The following is a 23,747-nucleotide window of genomic DNA, read 5'->3' on the forward strand; positions in this document are numbered from 1 at the left end:
GTTGGTAATGTCCCTTTGTTATTTTCTGAATGGGGTGATAAACACTGATTAGAGGTGATAAACACTGTTATCAGTTCCTGGGCTAATCAGAGCATCCTGCTGGAGCCTAGCCATGCCCCACCCCCTATCAGCTCAGTTCTGTGGAAGGAAGGGAGGGCTGCTGTAGCCCTCCCTGGCTTCTAGCCTGAGCCACTGCAGGCATGTGCCTGCATTTCTGTGATGTCTGTCTGGTTACCAAACTGATTTAGCCTAGCCAGGTTAGACTAACCTGCAAAGATTCAATCAATTCAGGCTCAGGCTTTTTGAATGTCTGTCTCTAGCCCTCAGCAGCTGCCACAGCAGGAGCAGTAGGGGAGTGGTGGCCAGGCAGGAGCTTGTGGACAGCCCTGCCGTTTAGACAGCCCTGGTGTAGCTGATCAGTCCTGTAATTAAAAGTTAGTAAACAGTTCTTAAACTCTCTTCCACAGATCTAGCAAGGGTTGTGGTTGTATGCCAAATAAAACAATATCTTTTTCAGGGGAAAAAAATTAAAATCAATCAAAGTGTCATAAAATGAAGTACCAAACTGATACCCTATCCTATTCGCTTCATAAGAATGTTTAATCTCTAAGCACACTTGGTTCCCAAATGAAAGCTTTTGTATCTGTAAGCAAAATGCAATGCAGCAGCATCTGAATTCATTGCCTTCTCTCCCCTGATTTAACATCTGCATTTTCATAGTGATTCAGGAAACTGTCTTGCTGCCAGAGATTTGGGTATAAAACAGGATCTTCCATTTTAAGTGGTAGAAAACTAAGGTGTCCTAGATTCTGTTCAAACACAATATCATGTTCATATTTGTAAAAGCATGAATATGTGATCTCCCTTTGTCATAGCTGGTAGATCGTGGATTAATTATAGGAACATACAGCAAAGCACAGTGATACTCTTCTCAAAAAGGCTACGACTATGAATACTCATAGTTTTGCTTTTTGGGTGCCATTCTGGAGAGCTTCAGGGGGGACATGATTTTCTCAGTGGTCTGAAATCAGAGTTTGAAAGTCATTCGTTACTTTTGTAACATTTAAACTTGATTTCCCTTGTTCCATCCTACTTAATGTCCACTGAGATGTACTACCCACTTAAATTGCATTCACCAGTCCTTAGAAGTAACGTATGATAAATTAATTTTCTCTTCTGTTTATGAGATTCTGCTCTATTAACAGTGGTGAAATAAGTAAGACTCTGGATTTAATCTTGTTTTTATTTTGAAATAAATTGTTTCTTCCTGTGAATAGTGTAAGAGGAGTTAAAAGATCATATCCAGAAAGTGTTAATAGTATTGAATGAAATTGTAACAGATGAATATCAGTAATTTCAGTGGCATCTTACCTACTTCTAATTAGTTCTTAATCTTTTTCTCTAGATTTTGTTCTTAACTGGCTTTGGTTATGTTTATGTGGACATTACTCATCACTGTGGAACAATAATAATAACTTTGGCACCAGAAGGAAAAGCAGGACCTGTCCAGATCAGCTTGAACAGGTATATAAAGCACATGGAAGATCATAAAGAGCATTGATAAATTGTTTTTTTTAAATCATCTTAAGAAATCTTAAGCCTTCTGTGCGTGAAGCGAGTTATGAAATCTGGCAAAACTGTTTGTTTTGTCTAATGCCACTGCATACTCTGTGGCATATGTTTAGACCACATATTATGTTTTGTATATCTCAGTAAAACATGACAATCTAGCATCTGAGGTCATGTCACATTAGGATAAACACTAGATGTCTGGTATAATAAACAGTTCTGAGCTGTTCATTTTAAAGAATTAAAAATAGTTTCCATTCTAATTAATTTTGAGTGTATTCAGAAGATTAAAGGTTATTTGTCCGAATCCTGCAGTCCTTAGCCATGCACAATTCATATGTAAGGATTTCAGGAACAGTGCTGCAAGCATTAGTTAAAGAAGCACTCTTGTCTTTGTACCACTCTTTCTTAGACTCTCTCTCACTGGTATAACCTTACTAAGACTTGGCACTCATCTCCATTCAAGTGTGTTTATAACATCACCTCTTTATAACATTTGAAATGCTTTGCTTCCAGTGGTGGTGGTATGATGAGAGTGGAATGTGAATTCGCAGTTTTTATTTGAGTTTTAATTAAGTATTAATCCCTGAGAAATTGCTCATCAGCAGAACCTCATATCCCATTTGCTAGTTAAGCTTGGCCAAGAGCAGTTAACACTGAGAGAAAAATAAAACAACCCCCAAAAACAACCTCACAACCAAATCAGCCATGGTAATTTAGTGGGAAGGCATTTTGCTTCCATAATGTGAAATTAATTATCCATAAATAGGAACACCCAGTGTTGGCTCCAACAAAGAGCAAAGGTAAAGCAGCTGAAGCTGCATTAAAATTTTCAGGAAATTGCATTTGATTTTATTTTTTGGTACATTTTAAAAGTAGTAGAGAATAACTATGCATAAAACATAGGGAAATTCAAATCCTATATGTAAGGTGGAAAGAGAGAGAAAGACAGACCTGACTTACACTCATGATATTCTTTTTCAGATGGCCTTTTGGGTATAAATACACATTTGCATGGTTTAGACTCCTCAGTCCCTTTAACATTAATAAAACCTGTATGATGAATTCCCTGTCTCTCTCAGTAAAAATGTGCTTCGTGACAGCTCTTAGGAAAACCAAGAAGCCCAGTAAAATCAAAATAAGTAATATGACAAACATATTTTATTTTCTTCCTCTCTAGAATGCAGGAGCAGACCATCACATTTAAAATATTCATCAGCCAGTCAAGCCTTGCAGTGTTGGATGATATCACAAATCATAAAACTTCATGTGAAATTCTGAGACTCACAGTGGACCACATTTTCCTTAACATGGCACCAGTAGCCAGTTACCTGAGACCCCTGTCTCATGAATTTTCAAGGGACGCCATTGAGGGCCTTCCCCAATTTTATAGTCTCCAGATATATTGTGGAGACTTGCAACTGGACAATCAGCTGTATAACAGATCCAATTTCCACTTTGCTGTCCTGCTGTGCCAGGGAGAGAAAAATGAAACCATGCAGTGGTCCAAAGTGAACAACCTCAACATGTCCAACAAAGATTTGGAAGAGTATAAGGAAAATTGCTTCATAAAACTTTACATTGCTTTGTCAGAAGAGCAGAATTTCTTGTTTCACGTTAACGACCTCAGTTTCGAATTGAAACCAGCAAGGCTATATGTGGAAGACACATTTGTTTATTACATTAAGACTTTATTTGATACATATCTTCCAGGCAGCAAAGTGGTTTATCGTTCAATGAAAATTTCAAATATTACCCCGATACTGCCTGAGCAAGTGAGGCAGCATGCAAAAGCTTTAGTCAATCCAGTTAAGTTAAGGAAATTAACAATACAACCCGTTAACCTTTTGGTCAGTATCCATGCTTCGTTAAAATTGTATATAGCCTCAGATCATACCCCTCTCTCCTTCTCTGTGTTTGAACGAGGACCTATCTTCACCACTGCCAGACAGCTCATCCATGCGTTGGCCATGCACTATGCTGCTGGGGCACTATTCAGAGCAGGTCAGTGTTTTTAAAACATAATATATGTGGTATTACTTTCCAATAATTCTCTCTCAAGCTAGTTATTCCATCACAGTACCATTATTTTTGCCTTGGACAGTGTTCTCAAACGTTATCGTATTCTGAGAAGTCCCTTATATTCTATAGTATAACCGGAGTCAAATAAAGTGGTCAAATTGCCATAAGTTTAAAGTTGTGATAAACATTAGTTGGCCACCCGAAGAATTCTCTAAAGTTCAGTAAAGACCATAATAATATATTCTGTCTGGTTTGTTTTTTTGTTGTCTCAGAGTATAATGCTAGTCAGAATCAAAACATGAATTCCTATCATGAGCTCCGAAAAAATGATTTAATCAAATTATTCAATACGTTGCTATGCATTCAAGGAAAATTATACCACTCAATGTTGTTTTGTTGTTAAACCTCCTTTTGGCTGAAGTTAATGATTAGGAATCTGTCTTTCTTCATGGAGCCTTCATGCTAAACTGGCATGCAGATGTTTATTGTCCTTTGATGCAAAAGTATGTAGTTTTCTTTTGTTGACTTTTTCCCATACAGGATCAATAGTGAGCAATTAGTCTATTAGATTAATGGGTACAATCTTAAAATTTTGTCTCCCATAAATATAAATTTATAAATAAAACAACTCCAATCTCTGGTATACCTTAATGGGCACAGGGATTTATAAATGACAGGGAAGAAAGGGCTTTGCTGTGATCAAAGTAAATGCAGTAGTTACTGTAACATCATACTTATTTTCATAAATGACTAGTGCTGGATTTTCCAAAATCTGGATTTTTTCATTTTTGCTATGTGCACAATACATTTAAGTCTCCCATGCACAATGATCATAATTGTGCCTACATATTACATATTTATACATTCATGTGACCAGTTGGATGCCTTCTGGTCTTTCCCATGTGTATATACCTGATTTGCATAGCTGATCACAGTTACTGTGTGCAGAATTACATGTGATGTTGGTGTGCACAAATTAGATCATTATTTCATATGCAATTACAAACATTTTTTTCAAAACCAGGCCCATATAATACTACAGGGAAGATTTAATTTCTCACTCATTGAGATAAAAATGTTGGCTTTGTTTAGGTGTTGACATGAGTGATAACTAAGGTGCCCACTTGCCCCCATGCAATAACTATACCTATCACAGGTAGCAGGAGGGGTGGGGAAGCAGGCTCTGAAGAGCTGTTGTGTCCACCTCCTGATGTCAGTGGAGTGGGGTTTAGGCTGGAGAAGGGAATGGGCACAATACTGGCTTTACCTTTCAACATGCTAGTTAGGGTAGCAATTCCAGTTATAGATCCAGAATAGCAGATTTACCCTCTTTACTGCTGCTGAAGCAGCATTATGATGCATTGGCTGCCACTTGTGACAAAGCTATAGTTGAGCTGCAAGTAATTAAGATATAAGACCCTGCTTTAGAAAGGCATTGCTATTCAGGAAAGTACATACACACATGTTTAGTTGTTAGCATGTGCTTAAGTTTCACTGGTATTAATGGAACAAATAGTGGTTTCTTGGGCAAATACAGAAACTTTTGTACTTCAAAATGCTTGTGGTTTTGGGGGTCTGAGAGTGTCATCAAATCTAGATGGGAAGAAAGTGTCATGAACAAGGCTTCATCATGTGAGAGAGAAAATCCAGTCAGGGTTTGTGTCTGGGTTACATGTCTGGTGTTGGGTGAAGAAAAGGACTGTAGGAATGGAGCCATTCCCCAGATGTTATTATGTCTATCTCCTGCAGCAGGGAAGGTCATTTGATGCCATTTGCTCACATCTGCACCACTCTCTTTATTACTTCCCTGAGATGATGCAAAGAAAGTCCACATAGATATGAGTCCAATGGCATTCAAGCAACATGTCTCACCTATATGGTATATGCTCCCCTACAACAGGCAAGACCCTCTGCTTCTGAGAGAGAGCAAGATTTTCCTCAAAGCCTACTGGCTGGAATGACCATCTTTTGGATTTGTAACCAGCTGGCCCCCATCCACCGAAGAGTTGGCTGGACTCCATTTTTGGGAGGAAATAACAATTGTGGTGACCTTGCCTGTACATGTAAAGGAAGCTATTAAATACGTTAATCCTGTTTGTCACATTAAATTAGCAAAAGATCACCCTGGAAATTCCCCACCCTTTTCTAATTAATCTGCATTATATATAATAACACTTTTGAATTTTATTAGCCCAAATGAATCACAGCAAGTTGCCTATTAAGAAAACAGGTTGGATCTGCATTAACACACTAATAACAATTATTTTCTTTTGGCGAATATAAATGTTAAGTGCACTGTGATGTATGCTGAAATTACGCTAATGCAGCATAAGATTACTGCAAAGTAAAATTTAATGCAGGGTGTATTCTTTTGAAGGACTTTTCTTGAGTCACTATAGTCCCCATTTCCCCCTTCCCAGCTGCCTCCCACATTTACTCTTCATTACTCTGACCCAGTCTTCAGCTAAGATTACCGAAGACTGTTGGCTTCACTCTCGGCATTGGCCTGAAAAGGCTGTGCCTAATGCATAGTACCTCCATTCATCCTGCATATGCAGCCTGAAGGAGACAGTGACACCTCCACATCCAACCAAGACTTTCAGCTCATGATCCAAAGCCAGGCTATACTGCACAGAACACCAGGCACTTCAGAACTTTATATTTACCCAGTTTCAACCAGTACCTTGATTAAGATGGGGGTGACCAGGGCACTAGCCCTACTAGCCCCCTGAACTTAGGGAAGCACAAAAATAGCAGCCCCTGTGCTACCCCACATACCGCTATCACTCAGGAAACAGACCTGCTCAGCTATGCCTCAGGTTCGACCCTGCCTATCCACAAAAATTGAAAAAAAAATATTTGACCTATTTGGATGAACAGCGTTCAGGTGGGCTCAGTACCTCTGACTGGCATGATCTTGGGCTAGGACAGAAATTACACATCAACCAGTATAAGTGATCAGAAACCAGTTTAAACCTATAACACAACAGAAGTTCAGTGCACGTAAACTGCTTTCAAAATGACCAAAACCAGTTTAAGATAAACCTGAATAGATGTAGTATCAGACTTAACTGATTTAGGTTAAAAAATTGGTTTATTGACTTCTGTCCCAGATCCCCTTCAGTTTCAAGTTAATTCACAGTCCCCCAGCCTCCCAGGATGCTTTGTGGCTCCCCCACAAGTCCCCCCTTGCAGTGTAGGCAGGTTAGCCTTGGCCCAAGCTGTCTGCTCCAGCTGAGCAGGGAGGCATGCTCTAGCACCCCACTTCCCCCCCAGCTTCTGGCCTCAGCCACTGCAAGCCTGTGGCTGGTTTTCTGAAATCAAAAGTAAATGTCTGTTCACTTGCTTATTAGTTCAATCTATGCAGCTTAGACTAACCTGTGAAGATTGAATCAATTCAGCCTCAGGCTTTTTGACTGTCTGTACTTAGCCCAAGGGTGTGGATACATGAACACTTGGAGCCCTTTCAAAAGGGGAATGTTTCAAAAGGGCAGCAGTTGGTATATACAGTTCAAATGCAGAAAACCCACTCCAACTGTAATACTCCTTCATCCAGGAGCATTAAAGCTGAAGTGGTTTTGTTATGGTTGGAGTGGTTTTACTATGTTTGAACTATTCTCAATTCTTTCTCACATACCAATTAGAATTACCAGCTGCTGCTTTTAAAATATTCCCCTTTTAAAAGGGCACCAGGCATTTGTGTGTCCACACCTGAGGTGTTACGTTCCCTGGTGAGTGTTCAGACCAGCACTAATGATTTCTGGGGCATCTGCAGCCATCCTTCCTTAGCTGAAGAAGCCATTCTTGTCACCACAGAATGCTTGTGGGAGAACTCCTCAAGGAACCCTTTTCTTAAAATTATTTAAAAAGCCATGACAGTATGGGAGATGTAAATGATCACAGCAACATTACTGAGCAGAAGAAACAACGAGCAGACACATTCCATCCAAACTTGCTGCCCGCCCCACTCCAGCTCCTCAGCACTTTGCACAGTGGCAAATACATTTTTGTGCAAATATCACACTGAGGAAAGGTTAGCAGGCCCCGGCTGAAGCAGTGCTCCCTCTCAGCTCGCAGCAAGAAAGGGCTGCCAATGGGATGCACCTCTCTGGGGAAGCGACTGCGGGACTTTGGCCAAGATTCTCAGGCTCTTGCTGCAGCTCTTAGAGTTGTCAACTATGTTTGGTTTTTGTTCCCTTATCCCATCCCGCCCTCTCCCTCATGCCCACCATGGTTCCTCAACTCACCAAGGCTGACATGTGATCCTACAAGAAGAGTCCTTTTTCCAGGAGTTTAATGGTAGCGCAAGGTTAATGGCTTTCACATGAGTAATGTTTTCTCTCTATTCAGTTTCATAATTCAGCCTTGTTCAGGAGTGGCTGGGAGGGAGGCTTACTAGAAAAGCATCTGGATAACAGGAGCCCATAGTGATGGGGTGGGAAGGAGGAGGGCAAAACAGTTTCAGGGGTCTCAGTAGGAGGACAAAAAGCAATCAAGTCCATCTTTTAGGACTTTCTCCCTGTTGTGTATCGTATAACCCTGGCAACACCGGCTGAAGTCTGTAATGCTAAGGCTGAGGGAGCAGGCAGTTACAGTGAATCTTTACTGCTGTTTCTGAATCAGTCTTTCTGGACTGCTGGAAACAACAGTTATGGCAGTACTGTCTCTTTAATAGCCTTATGTCGATCCACCAGCTTGAGAATGAAAAGACTTGCAAAGCAACTTTTTCAGTACAACTCGCAACAGAGCTCCATGCATTTGGCCATCAGGCTGGCCTCTGGCAACCCCGCACTTACATAGGAAACCAGATCCACAGACACCTCTCCTGGGATGTTCATAAGGAATACTCCCCTATGAGTAACCTAATCAGCATGTAGATGTCATTGCTGTTTACACAACTATACTGAGAAAAAGACATTTGTCTGGCTTTAACTAGCCTCTAAAAGAAAGTGATCAAGTAAGAAAGGTTCGGGTGGATTAAAAATAACTCCGTAAGCACTTGTCAGAATTCTGCATCCCCTTTTCTAACACCCCATCAAACAAGTGACCTCCATGCTCCCATGAGGCAGTACATTGTATCACTGTAAACTGGCTGTCACTATTCTGTCACATAAGGATGTGAAATCACAAAGTTGCCCTGTAGCATGTAAAACCTACTAGCAAGTGAAGCCTCCAGCCCCGTTACTCCTAGCTGTTAGAATCTAGCATCCATCTCTCCACACACACTCTCTTAGCAGAAATACGGGAGGCTCGTGGAAGGAAGTCATTCTAAAGCTATTTGTGAGTTTGCCAAAGGGATTTCTTTGATTTACAAAGTATGAAAGATTGCCATTTCTGAATTCATAGCGGATGAGTTGTTTCCCGTGCTTTGCTCAAAGGAAGTTCAGAATGTGATGCATTCTAGTGTAAAAAAAGGAATTAAGGAATAGCTTTTTCACAACTGCTGCTTCTGCAGCTTTTAGGAATGTAACACTTGTCCTCTTTCTCCACATAGGCTGGGTTGTCGGATCTTTGGAAATCCTGGGAAGTCCAGCTAGCTTGGTGAGAAGCATAGGGAATGGCATAGCTGACTTCTTCAGGCTTCCCTATGAAGGCCTGACCCGAGGCCCTGGAGCGTTTGTGAGTGGAGTTTCAAGAGGAACAACGTCATTTGTAAAACACATTTCCAAAGGTAGATCTTTCACTTCATTGCTCTTAATGCTCTTGTTGTTATGCATTGTTAAAAGATGTATTAAAGTTTTAAATGAAATTGCCTGCTCCTTCGTTTGGCTTGTTAGGTTGCAGTGAAATGCTGGGAGGTTAACAACGTGCGTATATAATGTCTTATGTATTAAACAGATCACTTCTTGACTGCAGTGTGCTTGAGTGTTTCAGTAACTTCAGAATTGTAAACCTCCCATTGGGAAACCAAGGTTGGCTTGGCTATTATAGCATGTGATAACTACAGAGATATTAAAGGTGTTCAAAACTTCTGCTAAGCATCAGAAATCCTACACTATGTTGCCTCATCATATTTATTATTAAAAAAAAAGTAGATACAGTTGTCATAACTTTGTAAGTATGTGGAGACGTTTTGACATGAAGGCATAATTTGGATTTAAAGCGCATCTAGGTTTTTTTTGCAAGGATACAGAAACAGTGCCATCTTGTGGCTTCCCAAGGCCAGCAACAGAAAATGCAATATTTGGAGCTGCAGTGGCTGTTTGCTAGCTGGCTGAAGTAGTCCTGGTTGGCTTATTGCGTAAATATTGGTTTAATTTTCTATCTGTCCCCATTCAGTTGATGGCAGGTTCCTAATAGCTTGTGAACGAGTGATGGAACTTTAGGAGAGTTTCCTCGTCACCAGTCAAGCAGACCTGGTGAGGGACAATGTGACGATACATGTCTCACAGAAACACACTGCTTATCAGTAATAAGAAATGTGTTGCATGGGGCAAGTTTTCCTTTGAATCATTGTTCTGCTTGTAAGCACAGTGCTTCAGTGAGTTGTAGCACAACTTGTGTTCTAATTTCAAACACTTCAGAGCAGACTCAAACATATAATGATGTTTGTTTAGGTACACTGACATCAATTACCAATCTGGCAACAAGTCTTGCACGGAATATGGATCGGCTGTCCCTGGATGAGGAGCATTACAACCGACAAGAAGAATGGAGAAGGCAGCTTCCAGAGAATCTGGGAGAAGGACTGAGGCAGGGGTTGTCCCGGTTAGGCATCAGCCTTCTAGGTAATGTACTGTTAAATATGATAACACTGTGTTATGATCTACTCATCATACTTTTGTACAGCTGCCTGCAGAGTCCAGATGCAAAAGCCAACATTTTTTAATTGGTCATGAAAATAATGTATGCAAAATACTGTTTCTCTTCATCCAGGATTATGACAAATTGAAAATGTTCTTTCACGTTAATAATTGCGGAAATGGAATATTATGTTTTTAGTCATCTGTAGGAAAGTTTTTCATTGGTAGGTTCAAAAGAAAAAAATAATTGTGTGTTGGCCTTACTGATTTGTAACCAAGTCAGCACAAAAACATCATCATTCTGATGTTTACTTGCCAATGAATTATAGGAAAACCTCCTGAAGCTGATTGTTTCTGCTGCACCATAGATCTCAGAGATGCTTGTTTTTGTTTGAAAACCACTTGAGCATAGTGCAAATGTCAAGTAAACTTTGATGAGGAATTCTACTTTAGTAAAAAGAACCAGATCAGCCTGACTCAGTGTAATTGTATTAGTCAAGCAGCCAAATGGTTTGCTTAGAGGTGAACATCAGTATTTATTTTTCAAAATATTACATACAAGTTTCAAAACTAAACCACTTCGGAAGAACTCTTAAAGGAAATTTTCTAGTTTAAAGTGCTTAGGAATGGCATTTTCTAAGATGCTTCTATTTGTCACACTAGAAAAGGAATGCCAAATTGTATTGTTTGGCAAGATGCCTCAGTACATATTAAAGCATATGAATCCCTTAGAGATCAAAGTGACCAAAAACATTCCAGAGCAAAAGGTTAGAAGAGATGAGCTTGAAAGGATTTGTCCTGTTTCCTAATCTTCAGTACTATACACAACTTCTAAATTTGCAACCGCAACCCTGAAAGCCCTGAAGAGGAAGTGGTAAAATGTTACAAGTTCAGGTTAAGTTACGGGAAATTATTTTAAGCAATAATGTTAGATGTTGTGAAGCACTGTCATTTGATAATGCCCGTAAACTGACAAGCTAATATACTGGGAAAAAATGTGTATAAAGGAACATTTTCATATATTAGATGCCCTATAGTAAACTGTTACTGATATTGCAAATCACAAGCAGTTTAAAGGAGGTTTCTATCTATTTTATTGGTCTGGGAGCAGCCAGGTTGAGTAGCCAAAAGAAAGATTTCACTTTTAGAAGCATTATGTCAGTCCAAAGTGTGAGTGCTGGTGAAATGGCTTGGTGGTCTTAGCTCGGGTGCTTATAAGATTAACACACTGGGTGCATCTACATATGCACTTTACTGCCAAGTAGACTAATTAGCTCCACAGTAAAGTGTCACTGTCTACACATGCTCTGATATTAGGGCGCAGTAAACTGATTAACTCCACTGTAACATAGTACTGTTGGGGACAGTACTGTCTTATGGCGAAGTAATTAACTGTGCTGAAACACATGTGTAGTCACTGACCAGGGATGTAAATTGTGACCGGTGATCCCAGCCAGACGGGGCCTGCTCCACCACAGCTCAAATTACCGCTCTCCTAGGTGCACGTGTAGATGTTGCGCCCAGGAGCAGTTTACTCTAGCTCAAACTGCTCTGGAGTTTATTGCTTCACATTAATTGAATGTGTAGATGTACCCACAGGGACTGAACCAAGGTACTTTGGACTAAAAGGATGAGCTTCTGTAGCTTGAGTTAAAGAGCTGCAGCTAGGAGCTGTAATAATTCATTCTTGGTGAGCTGGGAGGGGGACCTGTAACACGCGCTTACAAGTACGTTATACCAACTTGATACATACCCTGCACTCAAAGAAGTCCAGTATCTCCTTGAAAGACAGCAGTGATTATGTGGATGTTCATGGGTTTGTGCAAAATAACAGGAAAGAGAGTGCTCAAGGCATATTAATTCCTAAACATAATGTTGGATCTTACTGTTAGTCTAAAACAAAACGTGTTCATGTGCCAAATCACTTTGTTTTTAACTGCTGCTGTCCCTGAAAGCATCAAAGAAGATAAATAGTTTACGTGTTTGCATAGATTGCAGTTGCCGTGTTGTGTTGTTTTAAAATTTCAGCAGACCCAGGACTGAGGAATTTGTTCTCTCTGCCTCTGGTTCTGTTTGCAAATTCTTCTTTGCTAAAGTAACCTGCTATTCTTAGCAATAGAAATAATTAACCACCTAAAATAAATACCAAAAGTTATTGTGTAACTGGGGTCATCAAGTATGGAGCCCTGTCATCATAATTCATAAGCAGCAGACATGCTTTATTGCAATTTGTATCAGGCACAATATAATTTGTTATTTAGCCTTAGTAGGATCAGAAAACATGGGTTCTTTCATTCTGTGTGCAAACACAGTATTCATGTGTCTATAGGCATAAAGTTTTCTCCACTTACAGGTATTAAGACCTACCAGAGCATTTGTATGTGGAGCGAAGTTCTATAGCACTGCTTTGTTTACCCGAATGTTTTAAGATGCATGAAAAAATACCTTTCTTGTGAAGTGGAGTGATGGCACTGCATTCTTTCTCCTCCCAAGCAGGAAAAATGCAGAATGAATCGAAGAGCAAAGATTACAAGACCCATTTAGCCATCATTTCTTTGGCCATATAGTTGTAGAAATGAGAAGCATAAGACAGACAAACAGGTTCAAACAGTCAAAGCAACATCATGTATGTGAAAGTCTCCTCAAGGCACTGGGGCGCATGCAGACAACCATTTCTAGCCATCTTGCATGCATGGATTCACATGTGTGTTGCAGTTGCTGTGTAGGAAAGATGTTGCATGTCTAACTTGAAAATCTGGCTCCTGATGGCCCCAATTCAGCAAAGCTCTTAAGCATGTGCTTAAGAGCTTTGCTGAATCAGGGCCAAAATCATGTACTCTGTCTCTTTTTCAGTGCAAGTTGTTCCCTGTGGTGCATTCTTGAGTGCTTTGTCCTGTCTAGTTTTAAACGACTCAAGTACTGTCAGGGTGTTGTTTGATTTGATCGTTATCTTTGGCTGGCTGTTTTCTTCTTTTCTCGTTTTGGGGAGACTGCAGGGGTTTTTGGTAAGGTTTTTTTTTTAATGTCAAAAGAGTTTAAAGCCTGCGAAAGCTGCTTTGCTTCTGCTGTGTATTTAAATAAAAAATATAATAAAACCATAAATTATAGCATTTAAATTAGGAGCTCCTGGGGCTGGCAGGGGGGTGGGAAGCAGATCATCTTTTGTATATTGCATGGTATTTACCATATGATCCAAATTTAAATAATAATGTAAAGAGGAGGAGAGAAATACTGGTACTATGGGATCAATTTTCAAATGCTGGCTCAAGTGAAAATACCATGTTGAATCAGCTTTTTTAATGAAATGGAGCATTTTTGAGTAATTGAACAGCTGTCAAATCTTAGAAAAAACATTGTTTTCAGAAAGACTAAAGGGCTGCAGACTCCAGTCAGACTATACATGCTACTAGCACGAAATCTTGATTGGTCAAATGGATTTTTGTAGGGCGGGTAGAACGTAGCATTGGCATTACAGTAACTGTGTTGTTAGACAGTGTAAATATTATCAAGTGGGATTTCCATTGTTGTTGTTGTTACTGTGCTAGCACCAAGAGGACCCCAAATCCTAATCCTAATCCCGTGTTTACACACAAGTGGTCTTGTTCATTTCAGCAGTTTAAGATTAACCTACACTGTTTGCCGTAAGTGGCCACATTCTGACCGCATTTTCAGAAACTAGAAGACTTGTGGTGACAGTCATATAACCGAGTTGTGTTTTTGGGTTTTTTTAATGTGTGATGGTATCACTATTGCCAGATTCTGGTTTAGCAGCAAAACAAGCATATTTCTCATAGTGGAGGATTTTTCCCAGTAATATATTAGTCCAAATAAGTTTATCACGAATTAACTACGGAAGACACGATGTTTACATTCTACACTCACTTGCCTTTGCTCTTCACTTCAAGTACAGCGCACACCTTCCACTGGGCATTGAGGGAGAGGGCGGCAAAGGGCAACAGGGAAGATACAGAAAAGGAAAGATACATGAGGAGCAGGAAGGACAAAGGAGTTCATGTCTACAGGGCCTGTAAAAAAAAAAAAAAAGAGCAGGAGGGGGTTGGAGCAAACATTTTAGTAAGTAGAGGAGAAAGAATGTCCTGAGCTCAGACTGCAGAAGGCTCTCTTCTGATCACATCACTGCTGTCCAGGAACTGTCATGGGGTTGGAAACACTAGCTGGGCCTCTTGCTTCCCTTTCCCCAGCTGCCTGAAGGTAAAAATGGAATATATCTGTTCTCCTGGACTGGCTTCATTTTGGGAGCAATCTTGTATGAGAAGGGATAGTCGCATGGAGTCAGGAGCCCCAAAAGCTGGTTTCCCTTGCACAGCTGTGGTTACTGAAGGGTATAACAATCCGTAGCTGGGTCTCACACCTGTATCATTATCCATTTTGCTACCACTGGCTTCTAGTTGGAAGGTAGTTTCCGATCCTGAGCTTGCTCTGCCATGGAAGCTTCTTTCCATCTTGAACCCTCATATGGATGGGAGCTACATGGGGTCTGCTGTCCTGCAAAGGGAAGTCTCCCCTGCATAGTTCAAGGGAAAGCAGAGCATCACCCAACCACAAGTACTAGAAGGTCAGTTAAACCTGTGTTTTGGTGCTGTTTGTTCTATGGATTGTGATAGTTCCCACCAAGTGCAAGACGTTTTGTAAATATTAGGTTAGTGGTTCCCAAATCAGGGCACCCCTTGGAAAATGCCAGCTCTAAGCTCTTTTTCATTTTCTGACTATGGAAAAATTAATAGTAATTCTGTTTAAAAAAATTTTCAGAAAGACCATACCAAATCAGAATGTTTTTGACTCATGGACTCCTCTTTGAAATCTCTAGGTTTATCTTGTAAATCATGTGTAGGTACCCACTTACCAGTGCTAATATTGTGCTGCACCTTTCAGAGGATCTCACAGCACCCCAGGTTGCCATGGCACTCCAGCTGAAAATTCACTGCATTAGACACTATCCTCAGGAGCTCACAGTTCAGGACAAGTGACTAAAAAAAGAGAGGCTAGAGATGAAGCAGGCAGTTCATCTACCTTGCCTAGTATTAGTGATTTCTTATAGGCATCCTGAGTGAACTGAGTTTTGAGGTGCAATTAGAAGAGGAGACAGACAAGTTCAAGGCATATGTAAGTGGTAGAGTGGAAGAAAGTGTGGAAGTAGTAAAGAATTGGCTAATTAAATAATATATTATTTTAGGCGCTATGTAAATAATTACAACACAGTCATAGCAGTTTCCATTCTGCTGCCTTGTCCTCTGGGCCCGAGTCCAGCAGAGTAGTGCCTGGAGCACATCACAGGTCCTTTGGAGTAGGCTCTTATTTATTATTACCTTATAACTTTGCTCAAGTGTATTGCAGTAAATAATTTACTAGTGCTAGGACTTAGGTGGATTACATTTATTAAGGCAATAACTTCTGTTCTGAGAGCACCATCATTGTGGGTGACCTCCACAGATAGGGTGAAAGAGGTTGCAGGGAAACATAATACTGTAACCTAATAAAGCACAAAGTATTGGTTTTTTTTTACTTCCAATGCATTAGTCCTACAAAAGGAAAGGCTGAATGAACAACCCCAATTGTGTAATGGGTGTTGGTTTATTATTTACTTAAGCAGCATGATCAGCTTTTAACTAATAGTGAAATGGAATTGAAATGTAAACCATTTTGGTTCCATAGCATATAATTAAGAAAGTTTTGTACCTGGCCTCATAGTACAATGGTCAGCAGTCTTTTAGTGGCAGGAGTCTGGAATGACCCAGCTCAGCTCAGAGGTAGGCTGGCACTAGGACCTGCCTGCTGCTACCACTGCTTCTCCCTGCTGCTTGGTTGCCACACAGGCAAAATTTCTCCCCACTGGGTGTGGTGTGACATGGGCAAAAACCCTTGCTACTGAATCCTGCCATCACCAGAATACTGCCCAGCAGTCCCCAGCTCCGCAAGTCGGATCCAGCCCATGGGCTGTATGTCACTGACTCCTGAAAACAAAGTGCAAGAATGTGACTGAAATGAAAGTCTGAGCAAGTGTTCAGAATAGCACACAGGTCTCACACAAATAGCGCATCCACTATTGTCTGTAGGAGGAAGCTTTCACATTACATGAATTAGTGACGGGTAGTATTGTAGGGGAAGAAGCAGAGGAAAAAATGTGAATGTTGTTTTCCCCCTCTCATTTTACATTTGGAGAAAGCACCCTTTGCAGTAGTGCAGCATTAATTTTGATTACTCAAAATCAGCAGTTCCTCCTTTAATCCAGAGACTGTTTCTTAAGGTAATTTTCAAACCAGTTAGTGGGTAAGTAAAGTACATCAGTCTGATAAACATATAGAGCCAACTGACCCCGGTGTTACTCCACTGAAATCAGTGGAATTATCAGGGGAATATGTGTCCCCACCTTCACACTTACAGTACTAGGTATAAAGGGGTAACTTCACTTTGTCCCTGTCCTAACAGATGCATGGGGCTACTAAGATGACTCTTTCCAGGGAATGTCCTAGCCCTTGATCTTTGCAGCAGGCATCACAAACTGAGAGCTGTTTGAGGAGCCTGCAAGCTTTCTGTGCATTAATAAGTAAAGCCCTTTAGATCAGGCAGCTCGTTGTCTAATTGATGTCACTTTGTCCAATCATTGTAGTTTTAGCAATTTCCCAATAGCTTATCTGTCAAATTACAATAACTAAAGACATGTCTGTGGTAAGTGGCTTGAGTAAACTCAAGATCAAAGAAACGTATCACCTCACATACCTGTTTACATTTAGGAAGATTTAAGTTGGAGCTCTCTGTTGATACTAAAAGCTGGAGAGGTCACTGTGTCGCTTGTAAAAGTTTGACCCATGCGCATTAAAGTAAAATATGATCGTTTTCACAAAAAAGTAACAAAAAGTCCCAAAGTCTAATTCTACTAATCTTAACAATATATCAAAAGTTGCATTAGCTTATGAACATTTCTGGCAGTGGAAGAGGATATAAAAATGATCTATTGAATTCAGGCAGTTTTTAGTCTCGTGAAGTCAGTCTCAGGCTTACAAGAAAATCTCATTTTCATAATAACTAAAGTCTTTTAAAACTAGCAGATACGTATTCCAGTCCCAGCATCTCCAGTATGCCAAGACAGAATGAACTAACTTATACCAAATCAGCTGAGGCATTTAGTAAAAAGTAGTTGAAAAATGAAAACATAGTATGCAGTTAAGTGATTTGAAATGTTTAAAGTATAGATACACAAAAAGGAAGTAGAGGCTTAACCTAAACTGAAGGGAAAGTATTGTTTAGACAATTGGTAAATGTATGCTAAATAGCTGTATAAAGGAGGGTGGAGTGCAATGTTTAATCCAAACAAAACTCTGCTCCAATGTTAAGATTTCCTCTTGTTCTGGGATTTTAATCTTCATTAATTGTTGGTGACTTGTTTTTTCAGGTGCAATTGCTGGTATTGTAGATCAGCCAATGCAGAATTTTCAGAAAATATCTGAGGCCCAAGCTTCAGCGGGGCACAAAGCCAAAGGTGTTATCTCTGGTGTAGGAAAAGGAATTATGGGAGTATTTACAAAACCAATTGGAGGAGCAGCTGAACTTGTCTCCCAGACTGGTTATGGTGAGTTTCTGCGATTCTAAGACCTTGGTATTAACTTTCACAAACAGATCTTAGAAATATTCTTTAAATGCAGTCTGCTCGATCTGTTTATACGAATCAGTAACTGTCTTGCTTGCAGAAAGATTTTAAAATGCTACAGATAAATTGTTATAAATATTGTCTTTCTCCCTCCAAAATCATCCCATCATGCTGCTTTCTTGTATTGGATTCAGTCCTGTATAGCACCAAGAACATAGAATGCAGTAACTATGAAGTAATTCTTGGAAACCAGGAGAATTAGTTACAGAAACATATGTGCTGCAAAAAAGTTTTTGACAGCAAATGTAAGGAAGCAATAATATATCTAATTAGAGCATTATTTTGAAGGCACTTGATATGTTGCAGCAAGAAGAGAGTTTTGTTATCTTTAAATAAAACATTTGGGAGAAAGAAATTGCAACATGTGGTGGACATATATCTCTTCTAAACTGAAGTGTTTCCTGCTAGGGAACTGATTTCTAGTTTTAGATGTATCGGTAACCTTTTAGTTATCAGGCAGTGGGCATTCTCCAAATAGAAAAAACACTAGTAGTAGCTAAGGTAATTCCTTTCCCATTTACGTAAATGTGCTTCAGGCCAATAAAATGCATGCAAAATGATTACAAAGTTAACTACATTTGCTAATATCATTTGCTTCTAGGGTCATACATTTTCAGCTCCTGGTGTCAGAGTTAACCAAAAAGGGAAAAAAATAAAATAAAAAGAGCCCCATTGCCATAAGAACAATAAATGTGTCATTGATTAAACTTCAGCTATTTTAAAAAAAATAAGCCTTTCATCTCTTGGATCTGTGCCTTTAATCTTGCAGGATAATCTCTTTTTCTTGCCATATTGACTGGAACAGGAGGAATTTCTCTAGAATTAAAGTTTTAAAACAATTGTTTCCATGCTGCCTTTACATATCAAACACCCCCCTTAAACTAATCTGTGAGACGAGAAGTTAAGTGACAAGCAAACAAGCTAGTATTTTTTTTTGTATCCTCTTTGTAAAAAAGGGCTATTGCACAGCTTAATCCCTTTCTTAATGGCTTTAAAATATTGTGGGCCTGATTTTATTTCACTTGCACTTGTGTGAATCGGGAGTGATTCCTCTGAAAACTGTGTTCCACGGGTATAAAATCCACATCTGTGAGATCCGAATCTGTCCTGCTGTTCCAGGAACAATGTTCTTTCTGTTAACTGGAGAATTGCTGTTTCTAGGTTTAAATCCAAAGGAGTCATTATCAAGAAACCCATAACAGCAGAGGGACACTTTTCACTAAAGATATGGTATACAACACATCAAGTTTTCCATGAACATGTGACAAAAAGAGTTAGCCAGGAAAAGACATAAAAACTGTATCAATAATAGATGACAGTGCGTGAGAGAGAAACACACAAGTGTTAGAGAAACTCTCAGCCACAACTGGATTGGAAGTGGGACTGTGCCTCTTGGGAGGGACCAAGGGGTGGGGGACCACACAGAAATAAACACATGTTCTTTTTTTTCTCCATCTGTAAATGACATTCTCACTCGCAGAATGCTGCAAACTTAGGGAAGCCAACTGTTACAACAGGGATGCTGCTTTTAAGTGTTACCATCAGCATGTGTGTTAAAAATTAAAGGGCTTTTGAAAAATACTGATATTTTGTTTAAATTATTAGCCATTTGCTAAAAAAGGAATCTAAGTTACTAACACCTTCTGCCATACTGGCTCTTGGTTGTTTGGAGAATAGATTTTGACTGAATAATTTTTCTGGATTGTTTACTTTGAGGAAGGGCTCCACACCTCAATGCTTAGCCCACTTTCTGTCTGTCTTGTAAGGACATTTATTATATCTGTGAAGTTTTTACAAACCACTAATTCTCTGTGCTGACCATACCTCATTTTAAAAAGTTTACAAGCCATCAGAAAGAACACATGCTGCATCATCTTCAGCCTCTGATATTCTACTTGAAGACCTATTTAGCTGCTTCTTGTAGTCTCCATTCTGTGCTGGCACTGGGAAGAATTCACAATAAACCAAAAGCCCTGGGAGATCTCATAAATGTACATGCATCTGTGTTTAACAGCTGGATTAAGGAACTGAATATTTAAATACAGTATCTAGGCAAAGTTCTCTTCTCATTTGTACCAATCATGACACATACAGGGAAGTATTTTAATATTAAGCAAGAAAATTAACAACAATCTTGATTTTTTTATGCGTAGATTGAAATGATATGTCTGATCCTGTTCTCAAATGATAGATCTCAAGAGCATTATGTTTCTCCTGTTAGCAAGTACACAACTGACTTTCAGAACATTTTTGTTTTTGTTTTTTGTTTCTTGCTAAAGCAAGAGCACTAGGGTTAAGTGCACAGCTATTGCATTGTAATATTTAATGAATTATCTTTACTGCAGCTTCCAAAGATGTGACATCATTTGGATCTGCACTGCTTTATGGACTGTTCTAAACAGATGACATCACTGCAACATGTAACTGTTTTCCAGAAAACAACTAGTAAAAATCTTAAATTCTCTTACCGCAGGTATTTTGCATGGAGCTGGACTTTCTCAGCTTCCCAAACAACGCTATCATCCAAGTGATCAACACGTTGAGCAGGCTCCAAATAGCCACGTCAAATATGTCTGGTAAAATTATTTAGACACTTGCTCATTTTTACATCCACATTGTTTATTAATAGGTTCTGGCATGTAGTCAAGTTAACAGGCTGCTCTCCTAGGAACGTCTGAGTTATAGCAGTTTATTTAGGAATGTTAAACACAAAGGTAGTGCATAGAAACCCAATCTGCAAATGATGGACTGCTGATCTGCTTCCAGCTTTGGAACTCTAGAGCTGATCTTTATTTAACGGCATCCAGTCAATTTTTACTTATTTATCATTGTGCTGAGCCCAAGAAAAATACTGCCCATCTCCAGAAATAGCTGTTAGTGAAGATAGGTTTATTTTCTGCACTAGATTTGTAATGAGTTTCTCAGGGTGGTTTCTCTAGTGGGATGAAAAATCACTTGACCTAGACAAAAATGATTGTGAACAATCATTTGAGCCAGCTCAAAACCAGAAGTGCACTTCCACTGGCACTTTGCAGCTGGGTTGCCAGGGGGTGCACTGTCGATCTCAGGAGGTGCACGTGTACTCCCTACGCATCGCCAATGATTATAAGCTGTTCCAAACCCTTCTGGATTGGGCAGGATACAAACCTAAATAGTGATAATCATAGAGAAATAAGGCTGGAAGGGATCTTTAGAGGTGATCTAATCCAACCCCCTGCCTAAGGCAGGATCATCCCTATCCAAACCAAATAATAACAATAATTATATTCATTATAACAAAAGTATCTATAAGAATCTGTTCACTAACACTGCCCCATCCCTGAGCCAGTTACTAACACAGACTTATGTTTTAAACAGGAAAATGCTTCAGTCTCTAGGAAGGCCAGAGGTCCACATGGCATTGGATGTAGTCATTGTGAGTGGATCAGGCCAGGAGCATGAAGGATGCTTGCTGCTTACGTCAGAGGTGTTATTTGTGGTCAGTGTCAGTGAAGACACACAACAACAGGCATTTCCTGTGACAGAAATTGAGTGTGTAGAAGACAGTCAACAAGAAAATTTGCTGAAAGTGCAGCTCAAACAACAAAGAGTACCTTATGATTCAGAGGTAAAGATATTTAATCGTATCACCATTTTAAAGATAAAATTGTATTAGTTGGTTTGTTAAGAGTATCTGTTGATGGCACACTCATCCATGGGTCAGAAAAATCAAAGATTAGAGACTGACACTAGCACCTGGTTTTCTTACTGCCCTCCATTGTTAGAGGTGCTATCATCTGGATAAAACATCAAACCCATCTGTTCCTTCTGCCTTGTGGAGCTCTTTTCTAGCTGAAATTTCAACAATTAACAGAGGGTTTTTCTGGAGAAGTAGGGGAATAAGCTTGGTATCTTAGCAAACATTAGCTGTCTTAGGAAGAAGTTCTAATGTCCACAGCCCTCTTGGTGAACTAATTATTGCTCAGGATGATATGATTTCTCCATTGCCTGCAAGTTGACAATGACACTAGTTCATTTATTATCTATTTGTGAATCCAGATGTCTTTATTTGATGCTTACCCTAATGGTTCAGCAGTGATAGCACACATTATTAGTTATTGTTCATCCTCACCTGGCAATTGTATTTACGATACAATGGTCTTGTTTGGTTGCTTGGATCATGCTGTACTTGATTCTCTCTGTTTTTCCTGGAAGTGTTTGTTTAATTTGCAGTAAATTCTATCAGCCTAACCATTATATTGCTGATATGGCATGCACCAAGAGTGAGCGTTCAAAACTGTTTAAAGTCCTTTGTTCCTTTATATAAATAAAGCAATCTGAAGAACAGAGATTCTGAGTTAATGACTTATAAAAAGGACAAGATTTTTCCATCAGTAAATATTTTGGGGAGACAATATTTGTTGCATCAAATCACACCACTCCTTATGTTAGACTTCTGAAAAGGAATCGTGTGAGAGTGCTGTCCGATATAAAAACTCCTTGCTCTAAAAACTCTTAACAGAAGTAGTCTGAAAATCTAGGAAAAAAGGAGGATATTGGATAAACTGGAAAAGCAGAGAATGGTAAAGCTAAAGTCAAACCACATCTCAGCTGAAATGCAGCCACCAGCAAAATGCCAGTGTGAACATGCCCCAGTGGCTTGAAATATTGGCAGCTGCATGCCTGAGTTTCCAGCCACAATACCTCCTACACCTTCCATTGACACAACCTCTTGCAGTGGGGATAGGTAGCAATAGCAACCAGCGATGTGCCTGCAACCGCTGTACAGAAGTCATACACCAACAAAAGTTCTGACAAAACTTTCTGGTGTAGATGTGGCTTACGTGTCTCTGCACTGTTTGGACAGTGGAGCTTGGAATGTATAGGTCTGAGAAGAAGCGGGTTTTTAGGAGCAGTTGAATGCAAGACAGATAAGCAGAGTAGAATTTTTTACACTAAAGCAGATACTCATAGAAAGACACCAAGGCTTTCTAAAAGTGTCCGACTTGCTTAGTCAGGTTCCAAGTTTTTTTTTTTAGTCAGTGGTTTCCTTTCTGGAGATGAGATACTCCCACAGTTCTGTGATACTGTTCCCTTATCCGCAGTTCTTCATGTTACTCTACATTGACTGTTGCCTTGCTAGCCAGGCCTCCTCTTCAGGCACTTGACTGGCCATGCCCTTTTTTCCAGCTACTAGAAGAGCCACTTGGACGTGGTGACATTGAACTAGGTACATGAGGCTAACTGGCTTGGAACTGTAGACAGAAAAAAAGTGTTGATGGAAAACTGTGGTGCCCTGAAGACTTCCTCAGCTGAAATACAAGCTTTTTTTCTGACTGTCACCAGCAGAGCTGAAACGTGTGTGTGTAAAGACTTTGAGAACTAATGTTGTGCCAAAGAGTAATAGTGTGTGTTCAGTACCAGCAGTGGGCTGTGCCATAAATATGTCTCAGCACCTGATGGTGATATGGACCTATGAAGATGAGGCTATACGCATCAATTAGCTCCACTGAGGCAAAGAAATACCTTTGGAGTAGGGATTCTGCTGTCAGCGGTATAACGTCTCAATCCAGAATCTGATTTTATCCACCCGTGTGTTGAGCCATCTGAGAACTCCTAGATAGCTCTGGCCCTCTGAGCACTTCTGAACAACTTGGAGCATAGCCCCAAGAGTCTTTTGTCTAGAGGAACTCCAGCTATTCTTCTGTCTAGGACAAGTGACAGCTCATTCAGTACCAGCTCTTGCCTGCAGCATTACTCAAGATGGG

General features: G+C 39.8%; 1 protein-coding gene across 1 annotated transcript in view; it reads left to right on the plus strand.

The window, feature by feature from the left end:
• Window positions 1-23,747, plus strand: part of VPS13B (vacuolar protein sorting 13 homolog B) — a gene marked incomplete at its 5' end in the record, with an annotated part of 177,376 nt that overhangs the window by 149,077 nt on the left and 4,552 nt on the right. The window contains 7 exon segments of the mRNA XM_006039496.3: window positions 1,406-1,524; window positions 2,750-3,573; window positions 9,086-9,262; window positions 10,149-10,319; window positions 17,746-17,922; window positions 20,474-20,576; window positions 21,358-21,607. Coding sequence (XP_006039558.1) covers window positions 1,406-1,524; window positions 2,750-3,573; window positions 9,086-9,262; window positions 10,149-10,319; window positions 17,746-17,922; window positions 20,474-20,576; window positions 21,358-21,607 — 1,821 coding nt within the window.

The sequence above is a fragment of the Alligator sinensis genome, unplaced genomic scaffold (assembly GCF_000455745.1).
Source record: "Alligator sinensis unplaced genomic scaffold, ASM45574v1 scaffold974_2, whole genome shotgun sequence".
Classification (NCBI taxonomy): domain Eukaryota; kingdom Metazoa; phylum Chordata; order Crocodylia; family Alligatoridae; genus Alligator; species Alligator sinensis.